Below are 17541 nucleotides of genomic sequence, written 5' to 3' on the forward strand. Positions count from 1 at the left end.
TTAGATTTTAATATACGATTGTATATAGTCTTCATAAATCTGCCAGTTGACTACATGTTTCAGAATTTTTTGACAAATGCATTTAGATTTTTATTTCCTTCACCTTTATCAGATTTTATCAGCACTTCCTCTGGCACCTCAGCTTCTTACTGCAGGTCACTGTTGCTGAAATTAACAGCTGTCTCCCAAGTCTGAAACACTGAAAGTGCAGGCACAGACCTTCTTTCCCTCCTTTTCAGTATGTTAATTTTTCTTAATTTCTCCATTTACTGCCTGATGGGCTAGTGGCACAACCTTTGTGCTTGCTTGTTCTCACTGTCTGATTCACAGCACAGACATGGCAGCATCTGAGCACATGATGATTAAATCCAATATTGCAAAAAGACATTAATGTGGCTTACACCATAACGAAAATTATAGAAGACTTATCACTTGTAGCTATTATGCAGGTCAATACGTGTAGGAACACACCATGAGTTTAAAAATTCATTTGCCAGGGACAGTCAAAGGTAGAGGTGCCAGTAATCAGGCCCTTTCACAATCGAGCGTACCCTCAAGTTGCATCTAGAATCAGTGGCAGCTGCAGAAATGTTGTAGCTATAGAATACTCTCCCCCAGGAGAAATTCAGATATGTGAGACAGTATCAGATCATCTACTGTCACCCTTGCTGCAAGCAATGAATACTTTTCCCTTAATAGTATAGTCTTAAAAGTACCCATTTCAAGCATATTTTGGAAGGTGAGTGGAGGTATATACCCCTTGTGCGGGTTTGAGTAAATGTCAACACTTTCAACAGGAAATTTGTGGTGTGAAGTACAAAAAAGTGCTCAGAATTAGGTTTAGATTAGTTTTGGAAGAGAATTCAGGGTCTGTGTTTGCAGGGTCTAAGGTCCAACTATAACAGCCGGTTCTGAGACAGCCAGTGTAGAACTACAGATCTGACTTCAAGATTTTGACTTATGCCATCATTCCCAATAGCATAGGGAATAGCAATAGCTTTAAAATAAAAATGAGAATCTTTTCTTCTTTTTTCCATTTTATATGCCAATGTGGCATTAGAAGAAAAGGAAAGTTACGAACATAGATAAGAAATAATATTTCCATTCTGAAGGCAGTTCAATTCAGCAGCTACAAAAAAGACACACCGTGGAAACTACAGTTATGCTGCTTCCATGCCATCACCATCTGTAATGTTTCATAACGGCTTTAATGCAATACCTCTCCAGGTATAAAAAAGCAAATTGCACAGTTCCAGAGAAAAGAATGAACTAATATTTTTTTGGTAGGAGGAAGAAGGTTAAGCAGAACATTTTAACTTGTGCCCCCATCCTCCTTTCTTCACCCGTCTTCTCCTTTCCAATTATGACTGAGACTTAGGTACTTTACATACAAAAAAGCTATTTACACGAAGGAAAAAACTCAGGCTATCAGCTGGAAAGCAAACATAAACCATATTTTGGAAAAGCCATAACGTGGGAAACGACTTAATGTGTGTGATTCTGTGTTCTGACATACGTACTGGCATTAACAAGGTCTTACACCTGCTTATTACAGTGGCTGTAGTTAGCAGAGAGGATCACATAACTGGGTGCAACACACAGCTTCTAGGTACTTTGCTGTATACTAAACTCTCCAGGTGCAGGAAATATATGGGGAGAGATCCTTATGTTATAAATACACCCTGGAAACTAAAATTCTGAGAATTTAAAATACCTCTTTTATTGTGGAATAAAGTCAGCAAAGCAAGGTATACAGCACTGTGCGTGTGGCTGAGGCAGGGCTGCATGAAGCCAGAGGCACACCTGGTCCAGGCTCCCTTCCCTCTTTATAGATTTCTTTTTGGTGTGAAATGGGTTACATTTGGGCACAAAAGCAGTTGCTCTTCTGTCCCTCATCAGCACGTGTTGGGGGGCTCTTGCCACGTGTCTTTCAGGAGGGGTCAGCCCAGGCAGTCCAGTGAGGGGGTGAGCAGTACCCGCTGCTGCAAAACTGCCCCTCCACTGGACCCAGCATCACAGACAAGCTGGTGCCACCGAAGAAAGAACACATTCCACCCTGTGACTTAAGCGTTTGTCCTCAACTCAGGTACAGCAATCAGGACCGATAAATTTGGAACTCCACCCTCCTTGATCCCTCAACCCCATTCCTTTATTCAAGAAAAAAACTCTGAATAGCCTGTTTATTACACTTAGAAACCAACTGAGCAACAGGCTGAAATGCAGAGGAAAGACTTGAGGTTTAGTCGTCTCATTGAAGCTCAGCATCAACCTGGATCTTGCAAGAACTTCCACCGCACTGTGATATACCAACAGGAGAGCATGAAGAGATCTTAGTCAAGGTTTACACTACTGTTCTGCAGACAAGGCACAGCCGAGCCAGGCAGTGTTTCTGTGGGTAGGTAATGACAGCAGAGGAGCTGCCTCACTCAGAAATTAATTAATGATATCTACCTATGTTGACAGCCCCGGTAAGGATCGTTAACAGGAAGGAATACAAATTATGCTCAAGGTTGCACATGCGCATTTCGTGCTGAAAGCCTGAGACACATTTTTCTTGCTGGCATCCTATTGTTACTAAAAGAATAACCTCTTTATTGATGGTTGTGTATTAAGCAAGCTACTTTCTGCCATTTCTTTCCCAGTGTGATATGGTTCATACTCTTACTGACTCTATTTCCCCCCATTTCCTCATCTCCTCTGTGCTAAATCTTTTCTGCTCTTCTTCATCTGACAAAGCGGACTGCACACCCCCAGCAAGCAGTGCCATACCCGTTGGACCTGCTGTTGCTAAGAAACTACATGAGGAGAGGGAGAGAGACACTACCAACACAATTTCTCCTATGGAGAATATTCTTCCTATTGCTACTTCCCTTTCCTACAAAGATACCATTGATGCAATCTTGATTCATATGGTTGTTACGGGATGTTTTCTCCCCCTGACTAGCACTATTGAGAAAGTTCTAAAATACAAAAAACACAATAGTAGACAGCGTGTCATTAGGGAATTAGCATTGATAGCAGATGTAAACTACTTTCATGAAAAAACAGTAAGACCAGAGCAGGTAGGAGATCTTTCCATAGACTAGAAGGCATATGTAGACCATAAGCAATGTTCTCAAAAATGACTGGATGGATTCCTGCTCTACGGCAGAAAGTCCCTCCAAATCATAATAATTATGATTTTATTTCAGTGTTCAGATTTGCTTACCCTTTCTTTTCAGAAAGCAGAGGAGTTCACTCTGACAGTATTTCTGGCAGAAGTCTTTCTCAAGCCTATAGAAAGGCTAGCAAGCTCCAAATCATAACAAGTTTATTGACACAGGAAAAAACTCTCCTGAAGTATTTTCATGTTGCTAGGCTGACAGAGTTATCAAACCACTTATTTCCCTGGCAGTAGTGATAGACTTCTGCAGAATCATAATAGCTCACATTTGTGAGGCCTGTTTGCTGTCTATGTTGCAGGCTGTGTGCCTGAAAGATTTGCTTGATTTTTCAAATGGAGTCAGTGAACAATATGCATGAAGAGAGTTCAAGCATCGTACCAGAATCATGCAAGATGTGAGTGGGTAATGTCATGATACCATTGTATGAGCACAGAAATAGCTAGGCCGGAAAGCGTTCCTGGTGAACTGAAGGCATACAGACAACACGTTACAGGTATAGAGAAAAGACTGTCTCAATATCTCAGAAAGGATTAAAGGTTAGGAACTGGACAATGAAGAGCTCCAGGACTAGGAATTAATTTTGTTAAGTGAGTGGAGCCTGGAGTACAACAGTAAACAACTTCAGAAGTACCCTGGAGAATTTTGTTCATTAGTAAAAGGGAGGAAACTCCCTTGGGACCTGCAAGTAGGAACCTGGAATTTCTGTTCTATCTTTGCAAGTTAAACTTTCCTTTCATGATCAAGACAGACAGATAGACATCAAACAGGTCACCCTAGAAAAGGCTCAACTAGATAGCACACTAGCCATGTAGTTGTGGCTTTGTGAACAAGGCTGAAAAGCCTTGTCAACACTTCAATTACATCTCTTTGCATAAGTATCTATAGAAAAAGATTGACTCTTCTGTTGACCTTCCCATGAAGGCCTGTTTTACACTCCTAGATAATCTAAAAGTGATTTTAAGGATTTCTTTTTTGTTAGATCCATCTGTCTTGGAAAGATAAAGAACTAATTCCATTGTGTTTCAGACAGAATATTATATGACATCTGTAGCCTGCTGAAAAGCTTACAGTCACAAATATTCCACTTCCATGTGCTAGGAGGCAATTTGAGTTTAAAATCTGAGGCAGTCTATCTGAGGTGGATAGAAACCTACAATGAGAGACAAAGAAATCAGAGGTGTATGTGAAGTTGATGAGCAAAAGAGCAAGTGGGGAATGTGGAGAAGATGCCAGGAACAGCCATACATGTTATAGGAAAGAAAGCAGAAATACTGTCAGAAGTTGACATCATGCCAAAAATAGTTATAAAATTTTTTTAGAATGTCACAAGGCTGACAAAACATCGGGGCCAGATGGGATCTGTCTCAGAAAAATCAAGCAATTAACTAGAAAAAAATACATCAGCGTATGAATCAAAGAAGTGAGGTCCATCGTGCTTCACCCTGCCAGTTTCACATGGGCAACTCAATGAAATAAACCCTGCCTGGCTTCAGTAAAAGGCCATGCTGAATGTACCACGGGAAGGTAAAAGTCAGGATGACCCACCATCTAATGGGGTAAAACTTCACACAGTTGCAGCCATTTTAATAATTTATGTGCAAGGTGACCATCTTAAAAGGCACTACACACCTTTGGGGAACACTGCCATCCACAGCACTTTTGGCTGGTAGTTGGGCAAGAGGGATGTGGATAGTAAAAAAAACACCAGAGAGACAACAGGAGAAAAGGACCTGGTAGGCTGGAGAGGTGCTAGTGCATTGAGGTTTATGAAGGAGCCAAGAACCAGCAAAAACCCCACAGCTTGACTTCCACAGTGAGGGGGTGGATATAGAACTGCGGTGCTAATTAAGGACACATACGAACCACTCAGGAAGTTATGACTTCATTAATGATAATGACTAAACGGGGAATCATATTTAACAAATCTGTTAAGCATGGATTTTCCAGTTTAATTGGACATTAGAAATGCTCTTTTAAATGCAGAAAAATCTAATATAGAAGTCTGTTCAACAAGTAAGCATACAGAGGCAACTGTTCTCAAGCAAATAGTGTAAGGGTTTCATAAGAGAGAACTTTGGATATGTATTGGTCTTGCAGACGAAGCACTGGGATGCTTAGGCTAAGATCATGCGACTGAATGTCCCAGTCTGGTGACATGACTGGACAGTTCCCTACAACTGCATCCTTAATAGTTATTCCAGATGGCTCAGCCAGCATTCCTATAGAGCCCTGGAGAATCATATGTTGGAGTAAGACTTTTGCCAGCTATTCATGACATAGCCCAGTGCATGTTTCCTCAGTGTAGGGCCTTCAGCCTCCTTTAGCACAGAAAATCCCTTTGGCATGAAGAGAGACACCAACAACTGCAATCTCTCTGAATAAATAAATAAATAAATAAGTTCTGTTTAAATTAAGCATTTTTATTCGAGTGGTAAACAGCAGGCTACCCTTCCTCCATCAGACTTTGAAAACCGAAACAGCTATGCTGTTTCATTTCCCTGAACTCATTGTAGTCCTCTATCCAGATTCCATTCACCTCTCTTTGCCTGGGAAATTCAGAACTGTGACTATCTCCACTGTAAACATCCCTTTCAGGGCTTAGAGAATACCTTCCTCTCTAGTCCCCATTGCACTTGACTCACCAAGTACCAAGTATACCCTTCCTGTGGGCGATCACCAAATGCAACATTGTAGATTAAAGGGAATTTAAGCAGCTGTTTTTCTATGCCAAGAAATAATTTAAAAAGTAATCGTCTAGCTACAGCAGGAGAGAGAGGACAGCATTGTATAGATCTCAGGAAGAAAACAAATCTATTTTACCGAGCAGTGGTTTAGACTGATAGCGCATTCCAGTATCAGCTCCCCTTGCCTGAGAAGCAGCCTTCTGCATTACTGCCTTCTTGGGGAGGATAATCTTGACTTCTACATTCCCAGCTCTTGCCAACATCAGTTGAGTGTGTTATGCTTCCAAGTGAAGCTTTGCAATTTCTTCCTTTTGCTGAATAAGCTTAAAAATACCATTTTTCTCCTATTTTAATTCCTAATAGCCATGGAACATTGCTACAGTTTGTAGCATTCTGCTGCATGACAGTGTAAAGTTTACAAAACAAGTGAGCACAGCCTCAGAAAATTAAGTCCCCTACTTGCTTATAACAGAGAGAAAGACTTGGCAGCATCAGAGAAAGTTCACATTGTACTAAGTACTTGACTAAATAGATAAAACTTATCTCTCTTGAACATAAGAAAAGATCTGCCGAAGCATTTGTGAACAGGTCACTCTCTAGTGACTGCTCCACTGAGTCCCATCGACCAATAGAAAGTCCACCAGATCTCATAAACTCTGAGATCTTTACATTTCATAGTCTACCAGTGATCTCAATAAACTGTTCCTCAGGCAAAATCCTTCATCTGTTCTCAGCAAGCCTGGTTGAAGCTGTTGACCTCCTGGTGAAGATATCTATGTCATGGAACAGACCAGAGAACTACCACTGTCCCACCAAGAACCAGACAGAAGCCTTTAATATGGCCAGAGCACAGGCAGCCATGTTTAGGAGAATATAAAACTCCTTATACACCGAGCTTAAAGCTCTCCATCCCACTCCAAATCTCTGGAGTGGCAGCACTGGCAGTGCTTAGTGCTTACACTCGTTCAGATACAACCTATGTCACAGCAGCTGCTGATTCCCGTCCAACCAAGATTACAATGCTAAGGACAACTGCAGCAGAGAAACAAAGTCTGAACAGCTCATAGTGCTTGGACTTTTAGAATTTGTCACTCCAAATCAGGGGTAGAACAGTATGAGAAAAGCATGGATTTCAACCGTTCTCATGGTGGTAAATAGAGAATTTCATTCCTCACAGCTTTCAGATAGATGAGTACCTTTCTCCAGGATCAAAATTTATGTATGCAGGTAAATCAGTCTCTGTCAGCATTACAATTCAAGCAAATCTCAAGAAAGGGGAGAAGCACGTGGTTTTGTCTTTCACAGCTTTCTGAAAAGGCTGTTTTACAATACATAACATTTAGTCCTGTCTGAACCAGCTTTTATTGAGAAATAAGATGTATTACATAACTGGCAAGAAATTTGATCTGAGAAGTCATTTACTTTGAGGCACAGCATGACAAATTTGTAGTAGTTTACCTGATAGACTGATGTTGTTCTCAAGTCACAGATCATAATTCAGCTCCCTCAGACATAATTTGAGAGACTGTACATGAAAGGCTCCTGTTTCATCTCGCACTCATACTAAAAAAGATGTCCAAGAATAATGATTTTGAGGAGGTCAAGCCAAGTGTACAAGGAAGGGAATCTTGCCTGTCCAAACATAGCTTTAAGTGGTAACTCAGATAACCTAAATCTACTAAGATCAACACAGTGATCCATTCCTGCTTACCTTCCAGGATTAATTAATCTTCCAGGCAACTAAATTTAGAGGTGCTTTGCTACAGACAGGATATTTCCTTATTTCATAATTTTAGTTGTCTGTTGCTGCCTATTGGTGTTTCCCTGTGGAGACTGGTATCTCACTCCCACCTGCAGTTCTGCTGGGGTCTGGTTTAGGCATCTGAACTCTGCCCAGGTCCCTCAAAGAAGCCACGATCAGAGCATGACAAATTTAATCTTATGTGGTGGTAACAGTATTAAACTTTTAAATAATAGCCTCTGGCAGAACATACTCACCCAGGAAACTGAACACACAGATACTTGGTTCTGCTTTGCCTGAAATGTTCTAAACTATTCAATGTTTGTCTTCAAAAAGGGAGAAGTAGAAAGGATGCCAAATCGATGGAGATACCAAATATTTTCTATTGGATGCCCCCAGTCTTAACCAGAGAAATAGGTGCTCGATCATTTCTGCAAGATCTGAGGATCTGCCTCTCGACCAAGTGCAACCTGGAACTTACGTGGCTATGTTAGGTAAACTGGATTGTTTATGGTGAAGTGCCTTAAGTGTGATGGAGCAGACTTATGGCAGTTATGGACTAGAACATGGCAAAAGAAATTATTTCGAATTGTGAAAAACTGTCAAAATTATGCATGTCTGTTGTGTGTCCTCCTGCAAACTAATACACTGTGAGGAGAATAAAGGTTTATGAAGGGAAGACGGAACAGCGTCTAATTTTGGGAGACAGTAAGAATGCGTCAGTGTTTGAGTAAGGCTGGGACTGGAAGCTATGAGGCAAGGCAGAAGACAAAAATTGATCATCAGGTGGAAACACTGGCACTAGCTGGGCAAGAAGATTATAACCAGTGGGAAGCAGGGAAAAAAGGAAGCTGTATTTGTGAAGTGTAGGGATGGGCCTGGAAAACACAAACAGTTTAAAATAGCAAGTCTTGGGCATTTCCAAGCACAGCAACTAATCTACTGAACCATGGTGTAAGAGTAATGAGTAATCCAGGATATTAAATGTCACAAGAGTTAACTCTGAGATACTTCATCCTGCCCACATTCACAAAAAGTGAATGCCCAGGAGCACCATATAATGCCTGTGATCAATAATTAGTTCATGCTGGAGAGGAGAAGACTGCTTAAATCAAAGAACAGGATGGAAGTGCACAGGAATGCTAGATGAATAATAATGGGGTCTATGCTATGTTGCAAAGTAAAAAGCTTCACGGGAGAAAGGGATTATAAAAGAGGAGAGTGAGGTTACACTAAGAGAAAGAAGAAAAAAGAACTTTTCAACAGTTAATCTCCATAAGCTCAGAGCGGGATAGAGACATTCAAGATTTAAAATATAATCAGCGGCAAAGCAAATGGCCAGTGCCACATGGTCACCAAATGCAACATTAGCAGCTGCTGTTGTAATGGTAGAAATCTATAGCCTTCTTGATTATTTCCATCAGTATGTTTGTTTCAATGGCAGAAAAGAAATGAGAAAAAATACACATGGTATGGAATGAATAGAGAAGGACTAAACCAACTTCTTCCTTACAGGTTTTGGGGCACATTTGGAGCTGAATTAAGATGTTTTCTGACAGGAGAAGTCTGGACTTCTTGAACCAAACCCTGCTTTCAGTTACAGTACATGGAACAATGCTGGATTTACAGTGGTGTAGAGCAGTACAGACTGCAGGGCTCCTCCTACCCAGAGGGGAAATCTAATGAGAAGTAGTTCTGTTTGGCTACATATTGTCTTTGTTAGTAACACTTCTAATTTGATTTGTGTTTAGGTCTATTTTTGTATCTCTCTTAACATGCTTGTATGATATATAAGAAGACTGCTTTGGAAAGGATGCAAGCTCGGGAATGGAGTGTATTTCAAAGAGATGGACCCCTGGTTATTAGAGATTTGTCATTGATCTTCAGTTTGCAGATTCTCTCCCTTTCCAAAGTCAGAGGCAAACAGTCCTCAGGACACTGTAACAGAGAATCATCATCCTTTCATTTTCAGGATCTCTAATTCTCCAGTGACTGCATAAAACCAACCCAAACACAAGTAAAAGCAGGGGAAGAAGAAAAAGTTATTATACAACAGCACAGCAAACTCATACAACCAGCTGATCTTCGAATCAGAGAACGGTTTTGGTTGGAAAGGACCTTTACAGGCCATCTAGTCCAAGCCCACCCTGCAGTGAGCAAGGTCTTCAACTAGATCAGGTTGCACAAAGCACAATATGACCTTGAATATTACTAGGGATGGGGCTTCTACCAGCTCTTTGAGCAACTTTGTGCTAGTGTTCCGTTACCCTGATTGTAAAACAGTTCTTCCTTATATCTAGTCTGGATCTGCCTTCTTCTAGTTTAAAACCACTTCCCCTTGTCTTATCACAATAGGCCTCACTAAAAGTTTCTCCTTATCTTTCTTACAAGCTCCCTTTAAGTACTGAAAAGCTGCAATAAGATCTTCCTGGAACCTTCTCTTCTCCAAGCTGAACAACCCCAACTCTCTCAGCCTTTCTTCACAGGAGAGGTGCTCCAGCCCTCTGACCATTTTCGCGGTGTTCCTCTGAATCTGCTTGGTCCATGCTCTGGACCTGCTGAGGTCCACGTCTTTCCTGTGCTGAGGGCTCCAGAACTGGACAGAGTACTCCAGGTGGGGTCTCATTTTGAAATTCCCTTTGGCCTGACAGCTCTCCACTTACTCTTCAGTGTATAATTAAAAACACACATATCTGCAAAATGTTTAGAATACAGCTGTTGATCCACTGCTGAAACCCAACAAAGGGAAAAGCTTCCGTTATACAATCTCACATCATAGCTCTTTCAATGTCAATGCAGTGAGTGCAACATAAGTACCTTCTCCCATGCTCAGCTAGGAGATTAGCCTCCTCTGATTGGGAATTTGGTGGCCATGAGCCACCATGAGCCATGCTGTACTCCTCCAGGCCTGACACTGGTAAAACTCTTGGGATGCTGATCAAAGTTCCAGCATATACATCTCAGAGCAACATACACATACAGGAAGCATAACTAACTACAAAGGCTTCATAATAAGACCACCAGCTTCTGTTAATCAGAAGGTCCAGCTTCAGTCTTGACAGCAATGAGGCAAAGCTATTTCACAAACACATTGCTCATGTTTGCTTATCAAGTACCTGGCAACTAAAGGTACACAAGACTAGAGAGAGTCAGAAGCCCGACTTCAGCTTTAAGAGGCACAACAGTGTGAAGCGCTCACCTACCTGCAGGAGTCCTGAAGTCTTGTTGCCACCTGGGCCAACTACAATGCCCACTCTTTCACCAGACATCCATGAGTTATCTCAAATTCTTTAGACTATTAAGCGTCTGTCTTTGTGACACAGCCGCAATGTCTGTCTTCAGTTTTGCAGTTGTGAAGCACTACTCCTGAAGCATGACTGTCAAAAGAAATCTGGAGAAGGCTTCGGAAAATGCATCTCCAGTCCTGTGTGTGAATACACTGGTGCTATAGTGGTGTGCTATGGGACTTCCGCAATTAGAAATACCAGTTTGAATTTGGTTGGGTATTTTGGTTTCTTTGGTTGGCTGGTTTGGGTTTTTTTAACCCTATTTTCTGTTTCAGCTGCAGACAAATAATGTTATATGTAACAGTTCTGTGAGCTGTTTTCATGCTGGGAATTGAAATGAATATTTTAAAGATCAAATCTGAGTAGATTTTAGTATTCTTAATACTAACCAAACCAAAACAAAAAACTTCAGCCCTGGGTCACATTGTTTTAATCTAGGTCCCAGCATACTTTTTCATTAATGACCATCTTTCCTCACTTAAGTTCTCCAGCACAAAGAATTAAAGACTCTTGTCTTCTGAGTAATAGTAAAGCATGCAGCACGAGGGTGCTCAGTAGAAGCTGGTTTGCATAGTTATCACGCTCGGCTTGAGGAGTGTGGAACAATCACAGCAGAGTAATGTTGCCACCAATTCACTTGTTTAGAGAAGCTTGGGAGTGTCACAACTTGTTACATGATGGTGTCTTTAATATACACTCAGTCAGTCATAACTTTTGCCTCAGGCGCCTGAGAACTTCCACAAACGCTGGCAGCACAGAATTAATGATGCAGTTTGGTCTAGAAGTGGCTGCATTTTAACAGCAGGTAGAGTAAGTCTTACATATTGCCAACTAATCTTTAAGAAGTAAATTAAGTAACTCACATTTGTCAAATGCTTTGAGGTCTTCCAAGGAAATCTTCCATAAAAGCACAACCTGTTATTATTTCTGATGAAATATTAATTGAACTTAGTCTTTGATTTTCTACAATATTTGGCCTATTCTCACGGTGGTCTTTTGCTGCCTTTTAGTGTAGGTAACATGGGCTCGCCCACACATGACTTCCAGAAACTTTATCAGTTCATCTGCTGATGAGTCTACTAGTTGAGTCTATAGAGAATTTACAGAATCATAGAATGCCAGGTTGGAAGAGGTGTCAAGGATCAACTGGTCCAACCTATTAGGTGATGTATAGTTTAAACGAGATGGCCTATACCCTGTCAAGCTGAGCCTTAAGTGTCCAGTTTAGAGGAAAATTATATCACTGAAAATTATTGATAGCATTTCAGGTGTGGATTGTGCCTTGTACAAGATCTAATTAGTCAATATTCAGACCACAAAGATTTCTCATCTGACTGTAGTTTGATCACCCAGCAGAGAAAGATGGAATTCATGTTGCATCAGTTATTCCCAAGAGAAAGGTGCAGCCCTCTAATGGCTTTGTCTATAAGAGATATAAGGGGCTGTCATGAACTAATTTGACAGCAACAAATGTCACCATAAAAAAAAGCCAAGCCAGGTTGGCTAATGTTCTCCAGAAACATGTCTAAACTGTAGGTTTAATCAAAAATAAGTCAGTTTTTTTTTGAAGAAAGGCACTTGTAAGAGAAGCAAAGAAAACCTGTTGTTAAAATTGTTAAATTTTACATAGGATGTCTATGTTCTTATGGTTCAGAACCCAGCTATCGGAAAAATTTAAGAAAATATAATCTAGGAACAGGATTCTTCACTTGTGTAACTTAGTTTCCCTAACTTTTTCATTGTATTAACTTTGCAGTACTATTTTGTACTGAAATAGAAGTGTTGAATCATGTATTTGCTAGGCAGCATTCCAGTGGCATGTATAAAGTACTTCAAGACTTTCCGTCAGGGCCTAAACTCCTAGCAGGAATTCTTCAGCAAAAATACAGCTTTGAAATGCACAATAAGACACACACTACCCTCTAGTCTCTTATGCAAAAGTTCTATACGTGTGTCACACTTACATTCTATATCGGGATTAATGCTATTTCTTTCTCCTATTTCTCTGCTGAACTCTACCTGCAATGCCCAGCCTTGTCATCATTTTTAACTACCAATGCATTCAAGCTGTATTCCCATTTTGCCTGTTAAAGTGTGTATTGAACAGGAATTACCGGTGCTACAACAGACATTTCATCTGGTGATATCGCTGTGAATTAAGATACATTTTCACAGGGCCCCAAACTGCAATTAGTTTTTCCTGGGTGGAAAACTGGTTGGATGGCCGGGCCCAGAGAGTGGTGCTAAATGGAGTTAAATCCAGCTGGAGGCCAGTGACGAGTGGTGTCCCCCAGGGCTCAATGCTGGGTCCAGCCCTGTTCAATGTCTTTATCAATGATCTGGATGAAGGCATCGAGTGCACCCTTAGCAAGTTTGCGGATGACACTAAGCTGGGTGGAAGTGTTGATCTGCTGGAGGGTCAGGAGGCTCTGCAAAGGGATCTGAATAGGCTGGACCACTGGGCAGAGTCCAATGGCATGAGGTTTAACAAGGTCAAGTGCCGGGTCCTGCATTGGGGCACAACAACCCTATGCAGTGCTACAAACTAGGAGAAGTCTGTCTAGAAAGCTGCCTGGAGGAGAGGGACCTGGGGGTGTTGGTTGACAGCCGACTGAACATGAGCCAGCAGTGTGCCCAGGTGGCCAAGAAGGCCAATGGCATCTTGGCTTGTATCAGAAACAGCGTGACCAGCAGGTCCAGGGAGGTTATTCTCCCTCTGTACTCGGCACTGGTGAGACCGCTCCTTGAATACTGTGTTCAGTTCTGGGACCCTCCCCACAAGAAGGATGTTGAGGCTCTGGAAAGAGTCCAGAGAAGAGCGACGAAGCTGGTGAAGGGGCTGCAGAAGAGGCCTTATGAGGAATGGCTGAGAGAGCTGGGGTTGTTCAGCCTGGAGAAGAGGAGGCTGAGGGGAGACCTTAATGCTCTCTACAACTACCTGAAAGGAGGTTGTAGAGAGGAGGGTGCTGGCCTCTTCTCTCAAGTGATGGGGGACAGGACAAGGGGGAATGGCCTCAAACTCTGACAGGGGAGGTTCAGGCTGGACATGAGAAAAAAATTTTTCACGGAAAGGGTCATCGGGCACTGGCAGAGTCTGCCCAGGGAGGTGGTTGAGTTACCTTCCCTGGAGGTATGGATGAGGTGCTGAGGAGCACAGTTTAGTGACTGACAGGAATGGTTGGACTCCATGATCCAAGAGGTCTTTTCCAATCTAGTGATTCTGTGATTCTGTGATTTGGAGATGATAACTTGTGCGGTGTGATCCGTGCTGGTCAGCCGTCCCTGCTTCTGCGATCGCCCCTGCAGCCTTTCCCCATCTCAAAGACAAAGTCAGGCAGAACAGGAGCCAAAGCTCCAAATTAGCAAGAATTCTGGCTGTTGTGAAGTTCATCACAACATTAAAACGAGTCCTTGGAAAGTAACAGAATGTGCACAGGATTTTTGGGAGTTTATCCATGTGTATGTGAGTGGGAAGTGCACCCTATCCCAGGCTGTCTCGCTGCACACGATAGACGGAGATCGCTCCCTCGCGTTGCCCAGCCCTGATAAAGGGCGTTCGCTTTCCAAAACTCCAAAACGAGTCTTGGGGAGTTGATTTGCCGGCGGTTTCAGTACCAGCAGCCTCTCTGGTATCGAAGCGGCTTTTCCCCTCCCCAAAGCTTAACCCGAGCAGCCCCTGCCCGCTCCACCCTCCCGTCCCCGGCGGCTTGCGGGGAGCAGCCGCCCCGCCCGCCTTCCCCGCCGGTTTTCCGGACGGGTCGGGCTCGGGCCCCCCCGGGGCAGCGCCCGACGCCGCCGCCGCGGACGGGGACGGGGACGCGGCGGGCGCGGCGCGTGCGGGGCGGGCGCGGCGCGCGCGGGGAGGGGTCGGCGCGGGGTGGGGGGGCGGCCGGGCGCGCGCGCGCGCGGCGGCGGCGGCGGCGGCGGGAGCGCGTGCAGCGGCGGGAGCTGCGAGGCCAGCCCAGCCCGGGCCGGGGCCCGGCACCCCCCGGCCATGGATCCCGGCCCCAAGGACGGCGAGAGCGCGGCGGGCGCGGAGCCCGGCCGGGGCGCCGGCCCCTCCGGCGGGGTGGTGGTGCAGGTCCGCGAGAAGAAGGGCCCGCTGCGCGCCGCCATCCCCTACATGCCCTTCCCCGTGGCTGTTATCTGCCTCTTCCTCAACACCTTCGTGCCGGGGCTGGGTAAGGAACTCCGAGGGAGCCGGGACGGGAGCCGGGACAGGAGTCGGAACGGGAGTCGGGACGGGAGCCGGGACGGGGCGTCCGCGGGAGCCGGGACGCGCTTTACCCCCCAGCCCGCGCCTCCCGCCGCGGGAACGGAGGGAGGGAGGCAGCGATCCCCTCGTCCCCCGACGCCGGCGGGAAGTTTTGCGGCCGCCGCGGGGTCCCTGGGAGCCTCCCGCAGCGGCACGGCGGGTGCGGGACGGGGCTCCTCCCCGGGCCCGGGGGCTGAGCGCCCTCCGAGCCTTCCGATCTCTTCGGAGAGGCGGGACACGGCTCGACGCTGGGAATCGTGTGGTTTAGGGGAAGGGGCTTCGGCTGGTGGGGCTCTTGCGAGCCGTAGTTTTAGCTGGAGGTCCAAGGCGCAGAGCCGTCCCAACGCTAACCGGCAAAGGCGAGCGCCCAGAGCCCAGCTTCCCGGCTTTCCTAAGGAGACCCCTGGAACACATTGCTCCTGTACCCCTGCTATAAGGAAGTCATATCCAGATCAACTGTGGGATTCTCTGTTTCTGGATATGAAGTCCCTAGTGAATGCCTTGGGTAACCCAACTCTTAAGCTGAGGCTGTGATCCCTTCTGTATTTCCTTTTCCTCCTTTTTAATTAGGAAATACTTGCTTACTGCACCTGAAGCCTTGAGTTTGAACAGTACAAAGGCGCCGGGAACCCAAGGCGTTATTCTAGCTGCAAGCAAAACGATCGCAATCGCAAAACCAATTAAATTTCAAAACAAAACAACAAAGCAGTCAAAACCCCAACAGTCCATACCTTGAAGCTCTTGTGGTCTGTTCTTGGCCACCATTTCTGCTGCTGTGGCCACTGCAGAACCCTTCCTTGTGGTATGGGATTATTTCCCAGCTTGTCCTGCTTTTGAAGAGCTTCTGCTGTGCCCTCACCTGCTTCATGTGGTGTGTGTCCCTTATCTGAAATTCTTAGTTCTTCTGATTAAATATTACTGAAGTCTGTGTGGTATACTATGTGCAGCTGCACAAGCTATTGATATTCCAGTGTGTTTGCTGTGAACCTACAGAAGTATTCCAGGGGAAAACTTCCATCTTTTGAAATGCACTGGCATTTTCCTGTGGAAGGAAGAGCTTTGGTATATGTGCTTCCAAATGCAGTGCAGTGTGCTTAGGAGTGTTGTTTTCATGGCCCTTTTGTTTAGCCACCTGAAGAACCTGGAGTGATGAATCAAACAGAATTTGTCTGGTTGTGTACTTCCATGGGGTTTTAGGTTATTATTATTTAGCACTTGATTTCCTACCATCTTCAGAAAGATGTGTTCAAAGACTGAACTTTCTAAGTCACTGTAGTTTTCCATTGTTATTGAAGAAACTCGACCGTCACTGTAGATGAAAAACTGACTTGCCATGCTCTTTTACTGGTTTGAATCATGTCTTCACACTGTGCTGTTTCTCACAGCACACTAGAAGACGCTCGGTGTTCTTCCTTTATCCTAGGAGGACAGATCTCCGTAAGCCATCCTCATGCCAGTAGTGGCCTGAGGTGTTATTATCTGCCTAGAGCTCTTGGGGGCTGTGAGAGGTAGCTAGTGTTTTGCCTTCCCTCACATGGAAAGTGTCAGTAAGTAATGAAAGCAGACAGTGCTTCCTTTTTAAAGGCAGGTGTATGGGGGTCCCCATTCATGCAGGTTTGAAAGCTTGAGAGTTGAATCTGGACTTTGTGGCCGTGTTGGCTGTGTTATCACCAACTGGCTAGACCAGCCCAAAATGGTTTGTAATTCTATTTCTGGGTTTTATTAACAGACTGAGATTTTTTTAAAACTTGTTTTCCGTATGATGCACTGATTTCAGCGGTACTTTCTGTACCACTGCTCCTCCTGATCTTCTGTTGTAAAAGTAGCGAACCAAACAAACTATAAATGCGGCATTCTCACAGACTGGCAGAAAGCATTCTTTTGGAGATGCATCCCAAAGTCTGTATGTAAAGCATAGCACTTAGTCCATGCATAAATTAACCACTTTCGTAATGAAGCTGCTAATATCTTGTGCGTTTTGGTAGAAAATTTACTCTGAGATAATATACCCAACTAGAATATAGCTGTTTACAATCTCAGCCATATTCTGTTGTATATCACATAGCCCACACACAAGTGAAAACAAATATACTGGCAGGACTAGTCGGCGTAAAAAGTGTTGTTGTTGCATGTCAGCAATCTCTGTGAACTGACCAACAGTTGTAAAATAAATAATATTTGCAATGGTGTGAAGTATTCAAATCTAGGATGTGAGCTTGTGCCTATTGAAGTAAATGGCAAAATTCCCACCAGTTCCTGTAGTCCATTTATAACATGTTAAAATGATGTTTCACAGGCTTGCTGTATGTTTTAGCTGCTTAAACAGAGAGTGTGACTGTGTTTATGTGGTAATGGAAGTTCTCTGTTTTTCAGTCCCTGAATTCATTCCTCATCTGTTTTGCATGTAGTT

The 17541-nt window shown here is 43.9% G+C and overlaps 1 protein-coding gene across 5 annotated transcripts in view; it reads left to right on the forward strand.

The window, feature by feature from the left end:
* The first annotated feature begins 14842 nt into the window (after nucleotides 1-14842).
* The window catches only part of STUM (stum, mechanosensory transduction mediator homolog), a 58750-nt gene continuing 56051 nt past the window's right edge, over nucleotides 14843-17541 (forward strand). For 3 of the 5 annotated variants that reach the window (XM_069852755.1, XM_069852754.1, XM_069852756.1), the window contains exon 1: nucleotides 14850-15057. In XM_069852755.1, the coding sequence (XP_069708856.1) occupies nucleotides 14871-15057 (187 nt within the window). In that variant the 5' untranslated portion in view covers nucleotides 14850-14870. Of the gene's footprint in view, nucleotides 15058-17541 lie in introns of all 5 variants that reach the window. The other 2 variants (XR_011337053.1, XR_011337054.1) reach the window with 2 other exon arrangements.

The sequence above is a fragment of the Phaenicophaeus curvirostris genome, chromosome 2 (genome assembly GCF_032191515.1).
Source record: "Phaenicophaeus curvirostris isolate KB17595 chromosome 2, BPBGC_Pcur_1.0, whole genome shotgun sequence".
Classification (NCBI taxonomy): domain Eukaryota; kingdom Metazoa; phylum Chordata; class Aves; order Cuculiformes; family Cuculidae; genus Phaenicophaeus; species Phaenicophaeus curvirostris.